The following is a 23,738-nucleotide window of genomic DNA, read 5'->3' as shown; positions in this document are numbered from 1 at the left end:
GGAGAGCTAAATATAAGAGGATAGGAATGTGGTGAAAGTAATGATAACAATAATGCAACTGTATGCTATACTGCAGCAGGGCTTTTAGATCAAGTCATTTCGAAATGATGGCAAGACCACAGAGAGAGGATCCACACTTATTGTTTATACAGTTATTACCATTAAATGACATTGGACCGTGTGTGCCGAAGACAAATTGACCAAGGAGAGGCATTCTTTTTTTTCCCCCAAAATATTTTCAATTCTGTCTTACTCTCTCCTTTTGCCAGCGTTGAATGAAACAATCACCTAATGACATCCTGTCAGCTGTAGACCACATTAATCTTGGCATAAACAGAGGTATCGACAGAGCCATTTTTAATGAAAGGCAGAAAAAAGGAAGCGAGGCGGCAGTAATTGTTCTAATTTGGAGTGGATCGATGGGTTTGGCGGTGCACAAATCACACAGCCACGTAAGCATACAAAAAAGCAGGCTGTCAGAGTCTGAGCTAGTCACGGCACAAACACCCACTCTAAACATTTGGCACTTCTGGGCGTCTACTCCCATATTGTCTCCCAGATACCCTGTTTGTAAAGGATTACATGTATAAATACACAAGGACATAAAACTGACAGAATGTCAGACAGGGAAGAAGTTTGGTTAATGGCTTTGGATCGAAGGCTTGTAATTGCATAGGTGGGAACTGGTTGAATAGATTTTAGGTCGATTAACAAAAAAGGTTATTTAAGGGCTTTTTGGACATATTTCAGTACGTTTCTATCTCTGGGCAAACTCATTGCACATTCTGTGAAGCACATATGGTGTTGTGTTAAAAATCTTGAAATAAATCCAAAGTTATAAAGCACTTCAAGGCCCAATGCAGCAAAACAACTTAATGTCACTGGTTAATCCTGACGCAGGTGCTCACAAAGTAAGCCCCAATTAAACTAAAGTGCGCTTTATAGATTTATTCAAATTAGTTTAAAATCAAACCAAAGTAAATATGATTACCAAGGCATAAAGCCACTAGATCTTTTTTTCTAATGTCATGAGAGATGTAGGAAGTTGATATATAAATTCATTCACATTTAATATGCCCCAGAAATGCAATGAGGAGCTAAACTTGCTTTGGGCCTGTGTTTCAGTCTACCTTAATCAAGTTTCTTATAAGATGTGACATCCACTCTGAAACGTGTGAGGTACATATCTCAAGAGACCCAGAAAGCAATCAGTAGCTAATATGCTGACCTAGCTTTAATTAGCCAGCTATCAAACATGAAGTCAATGTTGCGGTAGTATCTCACCTTCCGAAATCAATTACTATACATCTTTTTCGGCTGAGACCCCAAAAGAATCCAGAAGCTTGAGTTATGATTTTGGCTCACCGTATGTTGATTTAAAACATGGATGCTCTGTGCCTGTGTGCACTAAACCAGATCCCTGTCCACATGGCCCTGGCCTCTTTTTTTTTTGTCACCTCCAGGGAGATAAACATAAACTCTATCAAGGGGCACTTGACAGTGTGATGACAGAAAATTAGCCGGTTTAAGAGTGCCTGTAGTACACAAGTTTAAACCTTGGCAGCACATGTGCCAGCCATCTGTAGTCAGACAAGGTGATTAGATGACTTTTCTGTCATCACTTCAGATTTTAATGAGCTGTTTTTTGAAGCCGCGGTCAACTAAGTCACTGTGCCCTCTAATGTGCTGACATCCAAAGCTATTGTCAGTGATGTGAAGGTGCAGTGGTTATAATTGCACGTGTGTTGGGAGAGGTATGTCCTGGTTCTGTTCGAAATTTGGGACAAAATAGGTGAATATTGTTCAAATGGAAAAAGGCGAAAACAACATTCACTTCAAAGTGCTCTCTCTGTGTGCTATTGGTAAATAATACTGGAGCACGTGTTCACTTCTCTGTTGTTTTATTGGTAAACAATACTGGACTATGTGCTCACTTCTCTGCCCAAACTTTTTTTGGTGGTCTTTAATTGCTAGATTTCAATTTGTATCACTGTTATTTGCCCTGCAAAAACTGTGAGTATGTTATTGGATGCTCTTTGCTTTCAATCAAGGCTCGTTGTTGACTTGATTGTTGAGGTTGATCTGCGCTGACCCGCTAATGGGTGGAACAACAAGAAAACAAACAGCTACAAGACAAGCGGGCAGAGGACATGGCAATGCTCAATTAAACTTGACACACGAAAAAAAAAAAAATGGACATGCTCAGTGAAGGCACTGGAGCGAGGGTCAGCCTGTGAATGTGAGGGGAGTACCAGGCACCGTCTTAAAGCAAAGGTAAACCCGAGAGATGGGGGAATGATGGTTGATTAAGGCCCTGACAGTGGTCCACCCCATCTCCACTCAGAGTGCCTCGAACTACCTCCCCTGGAAGCAAAGCTGCATACCAAGCAGAGATTCAAAGTCACAGGGGGGAGGGAGAGGATTGGCCAACCAACAGCTTGCAAATGACAGAAAGAAAGAAAAAGGTGAATACCCCCTCAGGTTTAGAAGCCCAAACAGATTAGTACCCTACTGGTATTAAAAGTGAGCAGTTCTCTCTACCAGAGCCAAGCAGCAGTTGTTACTTTGAATAATTGCAATACATGTGCTGTACTTTTCTGTAATATCTTTCCATCTACACCATCACACTGTGTTGGAAGTGATTTGTGTTTGTAATTTATGGCATCCCGAGTTAGAAACACCAGCACAGTCTGTCTTTTCAGCCATAAATGCAGCTTTTTAAGGAAAATATCCATATTAACTTAAGAAAAATTAAGTATCACCCATGTCTGCAAGCACTGGTTGGGTCAATATATGGTTGCTACGTCACTGGCCCTATTAGCATCTCTCAAACCCCTGAGAACACTGGGGAGTACAGAGGCGGCAGATGTGCTCACAGCTAATAGAGCAAGGAACTGCTGAAAATACGCAATACAAGATTTCATTAACCCCTGTCTGGCCTACAATTAAACTTCTAAATCATGCAGTTGCACTCAGACGATTACGGTACATGTTCAATGTCACTGACAATGACTAACGCCTGGATTATGACTTGGGTTCGTTTTCAATTCCTTTTTTACTGAGAAGCCAGTGTTAATTGAGGCAGGCTCTCTAATTTAATCCTTTCTGCTTTATGGACGTCTTTAGGACAAAATGCATTGCTTCCTCACTTATGGCTTACACGCAGTTTAACTCTGAGGTGCTCTGGAAAGCACCATTCACACCGTCTTTTATTTAAAGGGGCTCATTAGCGAAAAGCAGGGGACAGAGAAGTCACGCCGAAATACTCCATTATTGATGACTAGGCCTAATCCAGAAATATTTTTGTGGATTACACCTCTATTCCACAATGTCACAGTCTCTTTTTGAACATAAAACTATGATACTTCAAAGTGCCTGTAATCCATCATTAACTCCAGCCGCCTTTTAGGTGGCAGAAGGACGATAGCAGATAAAAGGGGGGCACATATGAACAGGGACTAATCAGACCTGGAGATGGAGTTATAAATCAAGACAGCGAACACTTTTCTTGTTGGAAGCCATACCTTGAAATCTTTGATGTGTGTCTATTTACAAAATGCAGAAATGCCATGCCAGAAAGCCACCAGTAAGATGGATAAAAATAAATCGAAGCGGGTCAAAAAAAAAAAAAAAAAATAGCGAGCAGCCATGATAAATGTGGTTTAGTAGACCTACGCTACACTGTACACAGGTCACGCACACATAACAGCTATACATCATACATTTTAAGGGTTTTCTTTAGTTATACTCAGGAAAAGATGTTAAATTCACAAATTCATAACACAACAGGGTGCACTACAACCATCATAGCGATACTTAACAACAACAACAACAAACCAGCAACAACAACAACAACAAAGATGCCTTTGTGAGCATTACACGGTCAAGAGGGCACTATCCTGTGTCAATGTTTTGTTGAATTAGGCCCACGACACCCCCAGAAGGCTCAGCAGTGATGTGTGGCATCCAAGGTCCCATATGAACTCCGGTTAGGGTAAGGGAAGGTGTTGGGGGAGGGGGAGCCCCCGAAGGATTAAGAACACGGATTTGGGTAAGGGACCAAACTGGGATACGAACCCTGGTCATTTTAGGCACCCAAACACCTTGCAACTGGGATACGAACCCTGGTCATTTTAGGCACCCAAACACCTTGCAGCTTCTTCAAGTGATACAGATTAATTCACATGTCCTTCGCAGCGAGTCACATCCATTTACTGTGTTACCGTCAAAACGGCGAAATCGAGACTTAAGCAAATCAATGGCAGAAAAACTGCGTTTCAGTGCATTTCAAATTTACAATGATCTATATTACTGTGCCATAAATGCATCATCTTTATTAGCTAACTACCTACTATTAGCTGGGTACCGTAAATTCTCAAATAAAGACCGGGATTCAATTAGAGGCCGGGCTTTAGATACAGGCCGAGCCCCGAATACAGGCCGGGGGTAAAATAAGGTAGCCTATTTTACAGTAGCCTACCAGCATCAGTCCATCAGCACAAAGCAGACATCACAATTTCATTTAATACATTTCATAAATACATCTTCTCCTCATGTTCAATGTTGTTGGCTAATTTCATGGGATGTTTGCAATAAAAAAAAAGACATTTTCCCACATAAGTCTACTAGGCGAATTTGTTATTATACAGTTACTTGCCAAAACGATAGAAGACATTCCTCCAAAATACCTATTTTTAATGATTTTGTTGCCATTTCGTGATTTCCGCAAAAAAAAATTGTTCTTTAGGCTAATAGAACTTTAACGTTGCAGGTGTTGCGTAGCTGAAACCAGCTCAAACCACTTGCTGACTTCAAGTTACAATGACTTTCAGTTACGTTACATGACCGGACTACTTGCGGAATGATATGAAAGATGTGAATTAGAAGCACAAAACCCGTTGCCAATGACAGCGATTATTAACTTTTCGCAGTGGTGAATATCAAGAAATGACAGACCTGCGAACGTTGGGGTGCCCCATTCAAATTAACGGAACTTTTTGGAACATTCTGAAGAGCCGTATAATAAGTAAGAAATAAAGGCCTGCCCTAATACAAGCCTGGCCCAAATAAAGGCCGGTGCGCTGTGCAGCCTAAGTAAATAAAAGACCCCGGCCACAATTTGAGGATTTACGGTAAGTTAGTTTTGTTTACTAGTGGCAACAGTTGCTAAGGATAGAAAAGTCATGCTTTTAACCCACAGTCAAATTGTTGAAGACGGTAAAAACATGTGGATTTAATTGAAAACCAAGCCATTTCTCCACTGGTCTTGTGTGTGCTTGCCAACCTCGTTTTCTTGCTTCCGCTACCAGTTCTACATACTTTATCTCCTTAGCTCTCAAACTTCCCAAATAAAGACTTAAATGGATCCTTGTAGAATGTAGCCCTAGCTTGTTTTCTTCTTTCTTCTTTGTCTGAGGAGCTCTGCCCTCCTTAGCATAGCCAGTATACTCTGTACCTCCGCTTGCAGTACACTACTACCTTCTCTTTGTTCATCGTCTGGTTGTTTCCATTGCTTCTTCAGCTGCCTCCTCTTTCAAATCAGCCTTTCTATTTCAGCCGGTCATCTTGACTTGGCTTGACCTTGCTTTTTCTTCCTAGCTTTCTGACAAAACTCCATGTCTCCATGACCTCACCCATGTGATTTAATTTACTCTCTGCTGTACCCTTCAATCCATCCTAAATTCCTCATAAATCATCACTGATGCAACTCCTTGGTAAAGCCATACTGTAGCAACATCAGTCTTACCTTGACATATGTATACATACTGAATATGCATACATGTGTGTTCAACAGAAGTTCTCATGACGCTGCTTATAGCCTTCAACATTAGGGCCACCTATCAATGGTGTGTACACACTAGAATAGTGCTAAGCACTTTTCTACACATAAAACGTTATTTATGACAAGATACTTGTGTACCTCATGTGCATGGTCTCGTGGTGGTGTAAACATAATGTTTGTAAATTGCAGACTGGTGAGGTCAAGTGGTAGCCATCACTGTGGTAAGGATTTCAATCCAATATTAGTCCAATATTGAGTCCAATATTAAAATGCGTTCTGCGGCAACGTCAGGTTTTCACAATGCAAACGCTTATTGTTTAAGTCAGACTACTTGGCCAATTGTTGGCTGCATCCAGATGTTTTAACAGTGATTTAATTTCACAACGTGTCATGGCAAGGTCAGCTGTCTGTACCTCATCGCCTTACCACAGGGGTGCCCCAAGGCTCGGTGATGGGACCACTTCTCTTTGCCATTTACACCACTTCGCTGGGCCCTATCATCCGCTCGCATGGTTTTTCCTATCATTGCTATGCCGATGATACTCAACTGTTTCTGTCTTTCCCTCCTGAGGACACCACTGTCTCGGCGCGGATCTCGGACTGTCTTGCTGATATATCCACATGGATGAAAAACCACCACCTTCAGCTGAACCTGGCCAAAACGGAACTGATGGTCTTTCCAGCCAAACAGGCCATCCACCACAACATCAGCATCAATATTGACTCCTTGTCTCTTGTTCCATCCAAAACAGCAAGAAACCTCGGGGTCATTATTGATGACCAACTGACTTTCACGGACCACATTGCCTCTGTCTCTAGGTCCTGCCGCTTTGCGCTATTCAACATCCGCAAAATCAGGCCGTACCTAACCCAGTATGCCACCCAGCTGCTGGTGCAAACCTTGGTCTGTGCAAGTACGGCAGTCCAGACTATTCTCATTTGTAGTTCCACGTTGGTGGAATGAACTACCCAGCACTACCAGAGCAGGGGCGTCCCTCTCTACCTTTAAGAAGCTTTTGAAGACCCAACTCTTCAGAGAGCACTTCCCGTCCTAACTGGCACTTCGACTAGTGCGTAACTAGCAATTACAGCGGTTACATTTCTGCACTTCTTTTTTCCTTTTTATTTAATTTTGTTATATTTCTTATGTAAAGTAGTATTTATTTATTGTTACACCAGGTTCTATTGCTCGTAGCTTGACTATTCTCTCCCTTGTATGTCGCTTTGGACAAAAGCGTCTGCTAAATGACTAAATGTAAATGTAAATGTAAACAACGGTGGAAACACTAGCTATGAGGTCACCGAGGTCCAGACCTACTGTATGTAATTTTTTTCAAATCCAAAAATAAAATTTGAAGCTAAATACAACTGAATGAAAAAAATCGAATTTCTTCTCAGTGTATCTGCATGTATAATTCAGTTTAGACAGTTAGCTAGACTTCTTTAGTGTCTGTGTTTTGTGTGACAGTTGCGAGAAGTGGGTGCAACCCCTCCCTCCCAGTAGTTCATATCGTCGGCAGTTCAGGTAGTTACCATTTTGGACATGAGTAGGCAGGCTAAGTGTAATGGCGATGAAGTGAAGCATGTGTTGTAGAAATGTAGTTAGGATACATCAATGGCAGCAGTGCTAGAGCAAGACAAAGTGATACAAACAGTCGTAGCAACGTTAGCAAACATTGAAGAATTGAAGCCGGAGCAAGACACACAAGAATGTGTACAATCAAGGGCAAAGACACTGTTTCAAGTTGTCAAGGTTGCAAACTTCCAAGCCTTATTAATGCTAGCCTGAGACGGGACTGAGGTTGATGACTTTGGGCATATATCTGACTAGTCCAACAGAAAGAAACAGCTCAGCATCTGACCTGCATCATTTTGTTTGAGACTGACTCGTGTTCGTTCTCTTTTTCTCTCTCTTTTTCTCTTCCCGCTTCCTTCAACAAAGTCTTCCTCGGTTTCTTCGCTGCCTCTACAGTCAATGCAGAGCATACTGCGTTAGCTTCTTCTTACAGCTAGCAGAGGGGTTAAGTTGTTGCGTGAGGTGGAGCCATAAAGCATTCTGTAGTTCTCGTGAGAAGTGTCGCGCCCTGTCCACCGGAGAGACAAAGTGCAATACAAGGCGTACCTGGCGTGCTATAGCAGTGGCACAGACGCCATTCTCTGTATTACAAGTCAGTATACCACCAAAAAGATTTTGAAGCTGTTATTTTAAGGTCAAATTGTTACATAATGTTGCTTTAAAGGCTGGTCCAGTGGTTTCAAAATGAAATGGAGCGTGGCCAGACCCTATTCACGATGTGAAATTGCATGCAAACTGCTTGCATACCTCATTCGGAAAGACAAAGGCCATGATCGCCATAGCATAATGTGCAAGAACGTGCAAAAACAGAACATTGGTACGCTACAACGCTTGGAGCTTCAGTCTAAAACATGTTAAAGTGTAAGTGCACTTGAGCTGTAAACTAAATGATATGTATGAACTGTGAACAAACACATCAACGCTGGTGTTAATATGAAAAATCTGCATTTTATGGGTTAAGAATGGCTCAACACACCATCCACTAATTAAAATCATCCTGAACCTTGCAAGGCCGATGTTGACATGGAGTCAACCGTATTTAATCCTACATTTATTTTTCTTACTAGCCAAAAGATATGTACCCCTAGCTTCTTTTAATACCATGGTTCATACGTTAAGCCTGTAAGGTTTGCTATTCTAGGGATTTCCTTATGGCTATGTCCTTATTAGCCTCCTTATTACTCAGGCAGCAAGGCTTATTAGTAAAATGAAACTATTCAGTAGCCTAGGCATTGCACCCAATGGGGCATAATAATAATAATAATAATAATTACATTCATACTCCACACCTACCTTACCGTAAATTGTCAACACATTGCTTCCGCTAATATGTTGTTAGCAATATCCAACGTCAGAGAAAACAAACAGAACAGAGAGAAAGATAGATCAGACAAAATGACAAAAAAAGGTTCAAACAGAATACTATAGATCTGTTTCTTAGGTGAGCCTAGGACTGAAGAACCTGCAGCATGCAGCCTATACACCACACACACACAAAGGATGTTAATCTCAAGTGAAATTCTTTTTTGCAAACAGCAACATGTCTTCCTGAAAGTGGGTTTAGGCCTATATAGAAATAGTTTATAGGGCTGCATTTGTGTAATTATGGTCGTGGTGGACATCACTCATTTTCAAACCCTGGTTATGGCCCTCCTCAGGCCTTAGTAGCTGGGTTTCCATTCAATCCCTTCGCTTATTTTAAGCCCAAAATTCGGCTAAAAGAAATGCATCTGTGCGCGTTTCCACCCTGTGTTATGTGAATAAAATGGACAGTGTTCAAAACTAGAGTTTGTCACGGGAACTTCAACAGAAACACGTAATAAAATCTCAACAAATGCGATTTCATGCCATCAACTTTAGTAGCATTATAGCATACCGTATGCGAATCGGGAGTTAATCCAACCCCCTGTAACGAATCGATTTCTTATTCGATTTAGAAGATTTACTTTGAATTTCAAGCGTTTCCTCTCAGGATTTCCCCATTCAATGGTCAGAATTCGCATTTAAAAGGTTGATGAAAACCCAGCTAGTGCCATTACCTGGCTGTCACCAATGATGGCAAGTTGAGGAGACGTGGCTACTGCTCCGCAGGGCCTTCGATTTGCGTGCGTTGACTTTGGTTGCTGTAGCAAGGGAAATCGAAGGGTGAGACGCAAGGGCTTGTGCGGTCCCGTAGAATTAGAACTTGCAGTTGTCGGCCATAGTTACAGCACGCATGAAAATCAATGCCATGAGGCACATTAAAAATCAGGAAAAGTAAAAATGATCCTGCTAAAAGGGCACTTATTAAGTCAGAGGGCATGAGGGCAGGTACTTGACCACCACCTGGGGTCTATCTGTGCGGTGTGCACGTGAGAAGCGGCGCATGTTGTCTTTGATAATTCTGACGAAAAACCTCAAATCGTGGGATTGTGTGTACACATGGTCCAACAGCAAGCTGTATGCAAAGATTGTTACATTTGGCCCTAGGTAGCCTACATGTATGCTCTAGTGAGTATATATATATACGTATTAGGGTACACATTAGACTGAAGATGCACAAAACAGTATATAAAATAACCCTGTCAGACCTACAATATATGCTTAGATCATATAATGTCATTTGAAGTTCAGTTTCAATGTCTTTTGAACCCACTCCAGAAACCATCATTAAAGCAGCAAACCCCAGGAGGGTTTATAATCTCATGGCAATCATGTAATATTGTCTTAACTCGCTGTGCCATATAGCACACGGGTGACATATGATGGCAAGAAATAAGTCAACCATCCAGCACTCTAATCTTTGCCCCAAACTACATCATGATGGACTGCCATCATAATCGTAGGGTAAGGGATGTCACTCTATATTTTGTAGGCTTCTTAAAAAGTATTCAATTGTGATTATGCAAGTATTTGACCACTCTTGGGTGGAAAATCGCAAGTAATGATTTATCCAGTTTTATAAACAGAAATGTAAGCTGATTATCATCAGCAGGCTACACCTAAAATTCACACAACTTCACATTTTAGTGTTTGTATTTATTTCATGACGTAAATAACAAATTATTTTTGCTCAGTCTTTTGATTGGGTAAGATGCACTTGCTCTGACAGTTATCACTTCCTCAGACAACCAAAGTGCCGTGTTGTTGTTGTTGTTGTTCTCACACTTGTCTACATGATGGGTTTGTGAAAGTACCCGTGTGGGCTAGGCCATCTGGGATAGTGCGAGGATTTTCGTTTCCTCTCTCTACCCTGCTATTTCCCATACACTTAATGGTACAGATTACATTTGGCCTGAGAGCTGCTTCACTATCATTCCTTGATCGTGCTCATCCCTCTCCTGTTTGTTGCCCTAGTGTTCTCACTCAGCCGTTACTCAGCCTTAATTATGTCAACACTCCCTGGTGCTACAGAGCGTGTGTGTGTGTGTGTGTGTGTGTGTGTGTGTGTGTGTACCCGTCCATCTCTTAAGTCCTGCGCTCAATCTGTGGCACTTAAGTGATCCTCTTCTCCCCATTAAGCACAATGACAGTGATTCATCGTTATGAATATTACCCGTTCCCACTCCTCAAACCGGGCCACGCTTCAGTTTCCCCATAATCTACTGTCCTTGGGTTAAGAAATGAAATGGGGGGGTGGGGGGGACTAATATTAGAAAAAGTTGCATGCAAAAATCATTCCAGCCGCAGAAGCAGGCAAGCATAGGGCCTGAGATGCCATCCCTGCTCCCAAACCTGCTGGTAGTGCGTGAGGAACACCTTTAAGATGGTGCTGACGTGATCGATGATGCACTGCACCCTAGAGGATATTCCAATTTTTCTTTACTCCTGACCCATCTCCAAAACCGCACACCATAAACACCAACAGAGTGGCATCCGTCTAGGTTTGCTTGTTTTAAGCCTCCTGACACCACAGTTTTCTGTTTCCTTTTTTTTCCTGCTGAGAACCCAGAGTTTGCATTCGGGTTTAGGTGCTGACAAGGCTACATTCATCATGTAATAAACTAATGCAAGCTGCTGCAAAACAGCACTAAATGGAAGCCATCCCTGCATCCCACAGATTGGAAAAGAGCTGCTGTTGTGTGAACCTACGCTTGACTGCCAGCAATTTGGGTTGCAAACCCTGGTAATGTTTTACTATTAGGCAGCTATCTGTGCAGAGGGATAGTGTGTGTGTGTGTGTGTGTTTCTGTGACTGCTTTTACACCAAACTAGCACTGAAAGCATCCAAGTATTATATACAAATGCTCTTTCAGTAGACGGAGAGGAAGTAGATATATTTCACTTAAGCTTAATTTATTTTCTGTGTGGGAGCATACGTGGACGAATGCGTATGTCTGATGGAGCCAAATCAGATAAAAGAATGAATGAAAAAATGAAAACACATCATATCTGACAAAAGATCATTGGCAAACACACAAGGTTATCACTGTTTTTTCCCATTTTCAACTTGGTGGGGTTTTTTTTTATCTCTAAAAGCTTTGATCATTTCTCCCATTTAAAAGGAGGGCGGGTAAATACACTCCTGCCACCTACTGGCCTAAATGAAAAATCACACCCAAAAATGCTCCTCACGTGTTTAAACGTGAATACATTATTTTATTCACCAAGTCTACCACCTTGCATGAACAAACTACATGGTCGACATGGAGTTCCAGTGTATGCAGACAGAAGTACAATGTAACTGATATTTGGAAGTAGAAACCAATTTATATTACATCATTATTTTCTGGTAGTCTGCCAGCATGCATTTAAAACTATTAAAAAACCTGTATTTCCAGTAAAATCATTGTGCATTTATTTCATAGATAGAAATTGTAGTACAACCATTATACATAAAAATCCCTGGATACCAAGTATGAATACATGTGAAAATTGATTATGAAATCACACCAAATTGGAAAGCTGTTCCAAAACCAAAAGCAATTAATGAAATTGCAGGACCTTCAGTACAGTAAGTAAGTAAGTAAGTGCCATATATATATTTTTTTAAAACACATACAAACCAATGATACGAAAGCACTCTGACAAACTCACAGGTCATTAAGGTTGAAGTTTGCCATGTTTGCAGCGTCAGACCACACAGCATGCTGAGCCCCATCCATCTCAGATGCCACCGCGTTGCCAGCTGTAAGAGTGTGATTGGCACCCCCGATGGTGGCATTGCACTCTGGGCACTTTCGACTTACCGTGGCCCCCCCGCAGTCTCCAATGGCATAGACATGATTGTTGGGACATTTGTACCAATGGCCTTGGGGCAGACCCATGGCTTCGACTATCATCAGCCTCTCTTGATCGGTGATACCCAGCCCGCTACAGGGCAGCTTGGAGTCCAGGTTAGCCAGTGCTTGCTTGACCCAGCACTCATCTTCCTCTGTGAACGGCCGAGTGTCGTCCAGCACCTGCCTTAGGGCGTCCACCTCTGCGTTCACCTGGTCGTCTAGCACCGTCAGAGTGCGCTTGTCACAGCGACTGTTGAGCTCAGCCAAGTAGGCGAGCCTCTGCAGCTCCCGCTCCAGATCCCAGGCCTGCTGCTCGGAGAAACGCTGGACTGGATCCTCCAGGAAGCAGAGGCACTCTTTCAGCCGCACAGAGAAGATCTCTTTCTGCAGGCCGGACATGCCCTTCTTCATGATCTTCGCCAACTTGCCCAGGCGCTTTAGGAACATGATGAGGTTTTCCTGGTGGCACAGCACTCGCAGGGAGAGGTTCGACTGGGCCAGCCTGTCTTGGACTGTAATGAACTCCTTTGGAAGGAACAGCATCAGGTTGTACTGCTCTCCCAGGAGGACCTTGAGGGTGTTCTGCTTTAGCTTAATGTCACCTGGCTTCCCGTTGATCTTCTCTTTGACCATCTCGATTTGGGCCAGACTGCGGTTGATGTGGGCCCCGTAGCGCAGGTTCCTACGGATGGGTGTGCGGCACTTGGGGCACTCTTTCAGCTTGATGACCAGCTGCTCCACGCCCGCCTGTTGGTCCTCATCCTGGGCCATGTAGGTGTCCATAGAGGAGACCTCGAAGAAGTGCTTGCAGTCCTGCAGCTGGATAAACCGGGCGTCGGGATCGTCCTCCGTGCCAAAGAAGATCTCCGACACCTCGTCATGGTGGCAGACGCGGCACTTTTTGGGGCAGGGTTCCCCACAGAGGCCGATGCAGGTGTGACCGCAGGGCAGACGTTCGTCGCAGGGCTGGGCGCAGGGTGGGCGGTCACAAGGCTCGTGGCAGAGCATGCTGCAGCGGTGGTGCGGGCAGCGCCAGGCGCAGGGCTCGGCACAGGGGGCACAGGACTCCCCGCAGGACTTTTTGCAGATACTGTGGACGCATCGGTTCTGACAGCGCATGCCGCAGGGTGGGCAGTCGCGTGTGCATGGCTCACGGCACTGGTGGGAGCACACCAGGATGCGCTGGCACCGCTTGTTGCACTGCTTATGGAAGCGCCCACGCTTACATCCGTGGCAGGTGCCGGGGCATGGGTGCCCGCACTTCAGCATCGTGCCACACTTGGCCTCGCAGGGGGGCTCTTCCAGTTTCCCCAACACATAACAAGGTACTTGCTGGGTGTGGCCACACTTGAGCGTCATGGTAACCTTGACCATGCAGTAAATGGTGCACAGCTCCCCGCAGGTGGCCTCGCACGGGTGGCCGCACCCGAGGACCTTGTCGCAGGGCACCTGGCAGATGAAGAGCGACTCCTCCTTGTGGCAGGGCACCATCTGCTTGTGCTGGCACTGCGGGATGACCTTCTCCACGGGCAGGGAGCATTTGCCACACGTCTGGTGGCAGAGGCGGCGGCAGCGGTGGCCGCGCTCGCACAGCATCTTGGGGCAGGGCTTAAGGCAGTTGAACTCCTTGTGCTCGGGGTCGTACGGGTGGCAGACGCGCGTGCACACGTGGCCGCACTCCAGCCGGAACTCGCACGGCAGGCTGCAGCCGCCCTCGGGCACGCCGAGAAAGTCGGCCTCCGACGCCACCTGCGTGCGGCGCTCCGGGTGGTTCTGGCAGCTGAGCGTGAGCGCGCTGCCCACCTGCCCGTGCTCCCGCAGCGTGTGCAGAATGGCGCTCCACAGCTTCACCCGGCTGAACATAGCCATGTTGCCCACGCAGTACATGCCCTTCTTGGCACGTGACAGTGCCACACACACACGGTTGGTGATCTGCAGGAAGCCCACTCGCCCCTCGGGGTTGCTCCGCACCAGCGACAGGATGACAATGTCGTTCTCCTCACCCTGGTACTTGTCCACCACGTGAACTTTGACCCCGGAGAACTCACTGGAGGGCATGAGCTTGCGCAGGCAGTAGAGCTGGCCCGTGTAGGTAGTGAGGATGGTGATCTGAGAGGGCTGGTAGTCCTGCTGGAGCAGGTAGCGGCACAGTGCCACCACGAAGTGGGCCTCGTGGCGGTTCTGACGGCTGCGGCCGTCCGTGATCTCCTCTTCTGGTGACTGATGCTCCACAAAGAACAGGTTGGTAGCAACGCCCTGTCAAAGCAAAGCAGAGGGATGAAAAGCAATAAAGGGAGATTTCCCTCCCATGGTCCTCCAACACAGATCTGACATTTCTGATATTATAGCTGTGCAAATCCAAAATGTCATATATATAAACTTCATATTGCATTCAAAACACTACCTTACCTGCTACCTACACTACCTGGTATGAAATCCAACTCCATTAGAAGACTGCTTATGGCACAAACCTTAACATTGTCATAATCCAGCACGGAGGGGTGGTTCTCCAGCTCAGAGTATATATGAGGAGTGAGCAGACGGGCAATTTCAGGACGCATTCGGTGCTGGGTGAGGCACAGATATGAACAAGGGCGGGTTACTAATACATAATATGTATTATTATATGTATGTATACTAAATATTATGCTTTCGCATAGAGAAACATGAAAACTGGTATATGAAATTAACTTCATATTCCAGTAGCTGAAAAATAAAATGAAGAAGTGGTCCCTGGAGAATTCAGGGAGATCCACTCTCCCACAGAGTGTGAAAAGGATTACAAAGTGAGTAAATAGTGACCCACACACACCTGGTAGTTGAGGCGGACATAGGGGAATTCCATGGTCACAAGACGCTCAAACATGGACACCTCCAGGTTGAAGTTTCTGGCCAGTTCATACACTGTGGCACTGGGTCTAAGCTGTTAAGACCACAAGGCACGCACACCCCGCAAAAAGTCATTTCAGATGTCAAACACTGATGTCTCACCAAAACCAAAACAGGCTTTATCGTTGCTCCAAGACATTCAACACGTTTACATTTCAATGTTAAGTGGATGTGTGTTAGCATTTTGATGAGAAGTCAAGTCATGTCAGCTTAAGTTATACTGTAGAGCAAATTTCACACTTAAAATTGCCTTCAGCTTCACAAGAAAAACTCTGAAGAAGCAAGAATTAAGTGTGTGTGTGTGTGTGTGTGTGTGTGCGTGTGCGTGTGCGTGTGTGTATGTGTGTGCGTGTGCGAATTAGCCTGTCTTCGATGTATGTGCGCGTGTGTGTGTGTGTATGTGTGTGCGTGCGTGTGCGTGTGTGTGTGTGTGTGTGTGTGTGTATTTGCGTGCGTGTGTGAATGAGCCTGTCTTCGATGTATGTGATTGTCTAGTAAACGGCAGTGGCATACCTGCTGGTGGTCCCCTATGAGGATAAGGTGCTGGCAGGCCCTGCTGAGTGTGGTGATGGTGTGGGCTTCCAGAACTTCTGCTGCCTCCTCCACGATCACCAGGCGGGGGCGCACCTCCTGCAGGGCCTGCCGGTACTTGGCCGCCCCCGTGGTTGTCATGCCGATGACCTTAGCCTCGCGCAGCACACCGATGTCCTCACGCATACGGATCTCAGCCAGACGCTCAGCCGCATCCTGGTAGGCCTCCTCGGACTTCAGGGCCCGCATGCGGAGTTCCGTCCGGTACCGGAGGATCCATAGGCTGAGGGAGAGAAGACGGGTAAATTCAATTCAATTGTATTCACTTACATATCACCATTAGCAGCTGATACTGTCTCAAAGCCCTTTACAGAGCCCAAGGCCTGAACCCCCCTAGAGCAAGCACATAGGTGATGGAGGCAAGGGAAAAACTCTTTTAACAGGATGAAACCTTGAGCAGAACCCTACTCAAAAAGGGGGGACCCATCTGCTTGAGGCCATTTGACGTGATGCACACTTACTTTGATTCTTCAATCATCTTCACTTTGAATATTTTGATCTTAAAATCTTTGTTCATTTGCCTTTCCTCCCCATCCATTTAACATGGACATGCCAGACTGAGTGTCTTGTCCTACACTGCCATCTTATAGTCAGTGTGAGAACTACAAGCTCTTGACTACAGTCAGGGGGGGTTTACCGGTACAGCTTCCATCTCTCTTTTTGCGGAAGGGTCCAGATGTTTATCGCTCCCGCCTCCTCAGCCTCAGTCATGGCCGAGCTCTTCTTCATCTCTCTACGCATCATCTGCTTCAACTTCTTCTTCTGCTGTTTCTGCATCTGGACACCCAGACACACACACACACACACACACACACACACACACACACACACACACACACACACACACAGAGAAAACATTCAACAGACTCATTTCCAACACTAAAGCACTCCATTAGTTAATTAACACAGGCTCAGTGAGCAGAGGAGTGATTGCTAATTACCACCCCCACTCCTACCCCCGTTGCTTAATTACCTCCCACTCTTCCCCAGCTTGGCTCTGCCCTGGGGGCTGCTCCTCCTCTGGCTGGGTCTTCCCCACGGCCATGGCGAGCATCAGCTCTGCCAGCGCCTCCACTTCCTCCTCGTCCTTCTTCTTCCTTTGGCTCTCCCGGTCGCGGTCTGCGTCCCGGTGGATGGCATCGTCCAAGACACGCTCGGCCTGGATCAGGTCGGCTTCCTCTTCCACCTCGATCAGGTCCTCTTCCTGCTCCTGCCCACCCTCGTCCTCCTCGTCTGGACAGACGGAGGGAGAGAAACGGAGGGAGGAGAGTTGGGGATTGAAGGGACGGCAGTGATTTACAGCTCTGTGGCGGATTGTGATGTCTAATCCCATTTACAGCTAATGATGATGGTGACTATGACGGTGATCATGGTGCCGATTATGACGGCGGTGTAAATCACAAATGAAAAATGGGTAAAGTGTAAAAAAAAACGGCTGTGGCGCTCACCGACAGTCCCGTTGGGCTTGTACTGGAAGTGGGTGGATCCGAGGCCCAGCCATTCCAGGACCATGGAGCGCCTCTCCCCGATGCACTGGAATCCATCTGCAGTCTGAGGGGCAAACACTTCATGAAATCCACAGCATGGCTCATCAGAGGCGGTTTCAGTGCAGTAAGATCTGAAAGCATCTCAGCTTATCTCAAGGTAATTTCACACCAACAATTTCTGACGCCCCCCCCCCACCACCACCACCACCACCACCCTACATCCAAGACTCTCAAGGAACATTTTATATCCGTCTGGTAATTTCCGAGATCGACTCTCATACAACATGCATCGCTGAGTGGATGCTGTCAGCTGTGTATTTTCTGCTCTACCTCAAGGTGAGAAATTCACAGGGCTGCTTCAATTTTAATCATGCCACAGTTAAGGAAAATAAATAATAAATGCAATGCATACACATACAAACACAGAGACACATAAACACACACACACACACACACACACACACAAGGTTCACATGAAGGACAAGAATAAAACAGTAAATTAAACAGGTGGAGAGGAAAAATCCTTGCCAGTTTTTTTAACTATGAATTTGCTAATTAGCACTGCCTGCCTGGAGAAAGAAGAGTGAGATCTGACAGTTCACTGCAATGTGGTGCAGCAAAAAAAAAAAATGTACACACAGGCCTCTCATTTTCTGAATCTAGAACGTTCCAACCCTGGCTAATCACTTCAAACTACGCTAACGCACAAACGGTGAGAGAAAAAAAATAGCGAGGCGGCGCAGTGACTCACCGGCTGCAGACACAGGCTGTCCCAGTGCACTTCGGAGATGTACCTCTCCAGGAACTGCTCATGGATGACTCCACGCAGCATGCACTCCAACTGGGCAGTCTGCCTTTTAATCAGCTGCTCCGCTTCTGCCAGCTCCTTATGGATCTGAGGGAGAGCCCCATGCCGGCAGATTAATAAGAGATAAGAAAGACTGGCATAAAAAGAGAGAGAGAGAGAGTGAGGGAGAAAGAGAGAGTTTTTGATTCACTGACTGGAGCCCTCGGGTCCCAGAGGCATTGCAGCTCTGGGATCTTCATAAACGGTAAAGAGAGTGATCAAAATTAAGCTCCCTCATTTCATCATTTACCGATGATCACGGTCCTACTTTCCAAAGAAAAAAGCATCAGAGACCAGCGAAGCCAGAGTGGGGCTTCATAGGGCACATCAGAGACCAGCGAAGCCAGAGTGGGGCTTCATAGGGCACATTACTAAAGAGCGCAAGTGTTCATACGCCAAAAAATTGGAACTCAAATTGGAGCACTTTTTAGTTTTAGTCTTTTAGTTTCTTAGTCTCTCATGCTCTCTATTCGAACATAAAGGATGTCTGAATCTGTCGGAATGATTCATGAGGAGAGGGGAGTGTTCAGTGTGTTGAGGTGGGCGAAGGGGGGTGGGGGGTATCTGGTGGGGGGTGGTGGGTATCTGGTGGTGCACACCTCGAAGTAGGCGCGGCGGAGATGCTGGGGAAGGACGCGGCGAAACTGGGCCGACCTGGTCAGCTCCCTGAGGGCGAAGCACTTCAACGCCTCACTGCTGCTGCGGCCTCCGACCCGCACGATGCCCTTTCCAAGAAACTTGAGAATTCCTGGAGGGCAGAGAGAAGCACCGTCCGGTGTAGTAGATGAGCCAACGGTAAATGTTAAGGTCAAAAACAGAGGCTTGTCCTTTGGGTCAAAGATTCCATTTTAACACCATTACCATTCATTTCCACGCCTCCACTATTTACCAATATATATCTCGCAGGGAATCCACTCTTAAAGTAAACACGAGGCATTGAGCACAGTGAATGTTCTGCAGCAGCCCCGGGACGAGCCGAGAAAGTGGCATTCATTTTCATAAATTAGTCTTTTACTGCCACAGATCAAAGAGGGTCACCTACCTTCCAGAAACTGGTCCAGTGCATGATTAGTGTAGCACACCACCAGCATGGGAGAGTCATGGCCCCAGGCTACCTGATTATCCAGCAGGGCCTGGGCAATTTTCAGCCCAGTGTAAGTCTTTCCTGGAGGAGGGAGAGCACATTCCATCTCAGCAAGAACACGGACTGCAATATTAAATCCAGCATATTTTCTAAAATGTAGTAGAATCTAACGATTATGGGATATCAATCTGTGTCGCGGGTCAGCTCCGGTCTCAGTAATTTCCACTACTGCCCCGATACTGTCTATTATTTTTTTCAATTGTTTATTCGTTAGCTTATTTTTGTTCATTTACTTAGTTGTTTGTTTGTCTGTATCACCTGTGCCTGGTGGTCCCTGTATGATGGCCAGCTCCTTGGTGAGGGCCAGTTTAAGGGCCCTGAGCTGGCTCTCATCCAGCCCCAGCTGCTCCTGGCTGGGCCAGGCATCAGCGTTCAGAGGGTTGAAGGGCTGCACACTGTCCTTACAGTCCTCAGCTAAAATGCTGGACAGATCGTACTTCCTTGGATTCATCTGAAGGTAGGCAGGGGGATGAATGTCTGGGCTGCATTCTACAATATACCTGCAATGAGGTTTACATAGGTATTCCATGAAGAAATTGTTGTAATTGCACAAGGGGCTAGAGCTCAGGAAAAGCTGTACAGAATATCCCTTTTAATAACATATGGATATGCATATAGATATAGATATGTATTGTTGTTTTTAATGTTTTGTAGACAAACCTCTGGAAGGGAAGCTCATCCGCTTGTTGCTCTTTAAGGCCCTGTAAGACATAACGATAGGCCTCGAAGTAGGCTGTGGTCTCCACCATCAGGAAGGAGTCGGAGGGCTGCACTCGGGCCAGTGCCGGGCGGCTGTCTCGGGAAAAGCTGAGAAGGACCTGCCCCTGCTGGAGGTCCTCCGCTTTCCGATCAGACACCGTGGCAAACAGAAAGGTATCAAAGTTGTCCACGGACAGGCAGACGAGTGAGCCATAAAGCAGCCGTTTGGAATTCTGCCAGCGGACAAACTACAAAGAACCAACAGACCATCAGAGAATACAAATCGAAATACACAATAAAACACACAGGCATATATTAATAAAAATGCTTTAGCCCAAAACAAATCTTTATACAACTGAGAAACCCCACAATACAAAAGACCCGCTAGGAAATGTTTAGCGCTGTCAGACACAGTATGACATAAACAACAGAAAACAATATGAAGAGCTTTTCAAATCTAGTTATGTGTTGTTATGAACTGATATAACTGCATGTTGTCCTTAAATGCCAGTCTCATTTACTAACCTTAAGAGGACGTGTGTCAAACTGCACTTTGTAGGCAATGCCTGTGTGGGTGCACTGGGGGATGATCAGCCGGGTGTCGAAGTAGATTCTGATGTCGTCAAAGTGCCTCTTTCTCATGGGCACACCATCCAGGGCCTGGGCCCCCTGGCTCTGGAGCAACTGCTGGATCCCCTCTCGCAGGGGCCGGACAAAGTCCTCCCTCAGGAGACGGAAGTGGGTGTCCAGGTAGACGTGGGCGCTGGGGTAGCGTTGGGACGTGATGTTGGGCCTCAGGAAGGGCCTCTGTTCCTGGTGGAACTCCTCGGGCGTTGGGTAGATGGTCATGTTCCGGAAGTCCTCCTCCCCCGGGGGGGCATCTTCGTCGGGCGTGAGGAAGGAGTAGTTGTCCGAGCGCAGCGTCCCGTCTCTGGCCTTCTCCTGCAGATGCGTCACCAGCTCCTGGACCTTCTCCAGGTTCTCCTCGGTCTCCTCCAGGATGTCCAGGCCAGAGGCTCGCAGCGTGTTGATGGTTGGCTTCAGGAGCATCACGAGGGTGGACACCACACGGACAGAACTGGCAGGGAAGATGCTAATCACGCTGTTGAGCAGATTTATGATGGTGTCCACGTGCTGAGGGTATTTCTCTCGGCGAGCTGGGACATGGTCTGACATCATTCCCGTCACATAATGTGGCAATATTGACTGCAAAAATCCAGAGTCTTTTATCACTCCAGCCAAGTGCTGGACAGTCTTGCGGTCATTCTTAGACATGAAGGCCTTGCAAAAAATCTGGCAGAGCAGCTGAACCAGTTCATGACCCATTGTCCTCTCCTCCAGCAGAAGCTGTAGACCCATGTTAGTGGACAGAGTAATGGCAACCTCCGAAGGCTCTTTCTCCAGAAGTTCCTCCAAATATTTGAGGCCAAGTTTACGTACTGGAGGTGTGTCTTCCCTCCCAGTGCCCCTGCCCCTCCCAGCCCCTCTGCCTCTAATGCCATTTCTCCCTCCTCTCCCTCTCTGGGCCTCATGGCCTCGATCTCCTCTATGATCCTGGTCCTCAGCCCTCCTGTTCTCCTGATGGTCGTCCCTGTTAAATACTCCATCACCCAAGGGCCCTCCTCCACGCCCTCTTATTCCTCCCCTTCCTGCCCCTCCTCTTCCTGCTGCACGTCTTCCCCCTCTTCCTGCTCCACCACCTCGTCTTTCCCAATTTGGTACATCATTAACTTGTCTATTACCAGGTTCTGCAACTGACAAAGGCAAAACATGAATAGAGAATCCCTCATCAAATTGATCATATCGAGCGAGTTACACAACACAGAGCCTGTGAAGTCTATCATCATGGGATGGTTGACATTACCTCCTCTTTGCCCAGCGTTTGGTCTTGGCCTTGCTCTTGCCCTGTTGCCCCTGTTTGGGTTCTCCATTTTCTATATGTGAAAGTCCTCTGAGGATGTGCTTGATCTACAGTTTCAACTATGAACATAAGACGAAGTACAATGGTCATCTTGCAGCATTACTTCCAAAAAACATGTTTCAAAACAGATTGTCAAATAAACCGTGTAATACATTTCAAAAAGATTTAAGATTCTATTTTCTTTATAAATGAAAGACAGAACTCACATAAGATGCCTTAATGCTAAGATCAACTAAAAGCTATCACTTAAGAATTTTCATGATGCTTCTTTAACAATCACAAGAAAAGAGCTTACGTTCATTATTAGGCATATTTATACAGATTTGGCACACCCAGCATTAAAGTGGCATTATGCAGTAATTGTACTTCAGGGTTAGGGTTAGGATAAGCAGCTTTACCTTAAAAACAGCTTAAAAAAAATTGGGGCGCTACAATGACTTTTAATATGGAGAATCGCTTCTGTGCCATTGCCATACCAGGGTCCGTAGGCATATTACTGGGTTATGTAGCTTTGCCTGAAGCCGCCCGGTTTCTACTGTCTGCCGAACTAGTGAGTAGCTTATTTTCCGTCTTGCTTTGTCTTGTGTTGCACTTGCTTGATGTTTGACTGTTAGGACAGTTGTTGACTAACTAGTTTGTCATAGTGTCAAAGTAAGCACATTTCAAGAGGTTTCGCTAGTTTTAGCCGCTAGCATCTCGTTAGCGATTAACAATTGTCCCGTTATGCTGCTTTAAAAGTCTACCTTATCCTGCAATCCTAGGCTGAGTCGTAACAGTTGCCAGACAGATCTGTAACATTTGAGTTGTTATTCTAGAATGGATAAATTCCGCCACCTGGTGGACATGTGACCTTCGGCCTAGTTTTATTTCCAAGCAACTGATGATTCATCTTGAAACCACAATAAGGCTCACCCCTTAGATTATTCAACATTACTCCGATGTATATTAATACTCTATCTACTGTATGCCATTTTCGAAATTTCAAAAAGAATCAGTTTCTATTATCGCTACTGAACACGTCATGAAAGAGATAATTGGCTATGTGGGTTGTTGCTGTAGCACTGTTATGCTAAACTGTAAATTACTATATGTTCCTAATAAGATTAAGCAGCCCACAACTACCATTTGTCCTCAAACCCAGGTGGTAATACATTACATTTTGACGGCGTATGGAAATACTTTAGATAAAATTAGTGACGTTAAAATACTTCCGGATACATGTTTTACGAACGACGTCAATTTCCAACCTGAATGTAATTTAGCTGCATGATCTAGTAGGACCACAATGGATTACAGAGGCTAATCTTTTTTTAATCTTACCCTTCTTTCTGGTCGCTGGTTAGTTCGCGTCTCTCGCTGCAATACTGGTTGTGTCAAGTTGGGATAGCCCCGGCTTTATATACCACCGAGTCAAGTTTCGTTTGCTCGACATCCTGATAGCCAGCTTTCGTTTTCGACTTAGCCTACAATGCTTCGAGTGTGGTGTGTGTACTCAAAAAGGAAACCATGTATCACATGAAGAATGCAAATGAGGGTTGCATAACTTTTGGAAAGTACCTGAAAATGAATTTTACTGGCTAAGTGATCACAAACTTTCATTT

At 45.6% G+C, this 23,738-nt stretch overlaps 1 protein-coding gene across 2 annotated transcripts; it reads right to left on the bottom strand.

The window, feature by feature from the left end:
* Positions 1-11,614: 11,614 nt before the first annotated feature.
* On the bottom strand, positions 11,615-23,649 carry znfx1 (zinc finger, NFX1-type containing 1). Of its 2 annotated transcripts, none has more exons than XM_031568129.2 (15): positions 23,458-23,649; positions 22,081-22,196; positions 20,742-21,970; positions 20,178-20,464; positions 19,776-20,017; positions 19,416-19,538; positions 18,973-19,121; positions 18,278-18,421; positions 17,488-17,590; positions 17,013-17,272; positions 16,677-16,816; positions 15,962-16,262; positions 15,372-15,482; positions 15,031-15,126; positions 11,615-14,815 (listed from the first exon to the last, which is right to left on the bottom strand). In XM_031568129.2, exons 2-15 carry the CDS (start codon positions 22,145-22,147, stop codon positions 12,371-12,373), a joined length of 5,697 nt encoding a protein of 1,898 aa, XP_031423989.1. In that variant the 5' UTR covers positions 22,148-22,196; positions 23,458-23,649; the 3' UTR covers positions 11,615-12,370. The 2 variants fall into 2 exon arrangements, with proteins under 2 accessions (XP_031423989.1, XP_012680291.2); XM_012824837.3 differs by having other exon boundaries at positions 20,742-21,964.
* Positions 23,650-23,738: the final 89 nt, after the last annotated feature.

The sequence above is a fragment of the Clupea harengus genome, chromosome 5 (genome assembly GCF_900700415.2).
Source record: "Clupea harengus chromosome 5, Ch_v2.0.2, whole genome shotgun sequence".
NCBI lineage: Eukaryota > Metazoa > Chordata > Actinopteri > Clupeiformes > Clupeidae > Clupea > Clupea harengus.
The sequence above is the reverse complement of the archived record's forward strand: the minus strand, read 5'-3'. Positions and strand labels throughout refer to the sequence as shown.

Coding starts and splice junctions, on each gene's coding strand:
- znfx1 (XM_031568129.2), bottom strand. CDS start 22,147: ATGGAGAACCCAAACAGGGGCAACAGGGCAAGAGCAAGGCCAAGACCA. Junction 21,971..22,080: donor AAACGCTGGGCAAAGAGGAG/GTAATGTCAACC, acceptor TGCCTTTGTCAG/TTGCAGAACCTGGTAATAGA. Junction 14,816..15,030: donor TGGATTATGACAATGTTAAG/GTTTGTGCCATA, acceptor TTGCTTTGACAG/GGCGTTGCTACCAACCTGTT.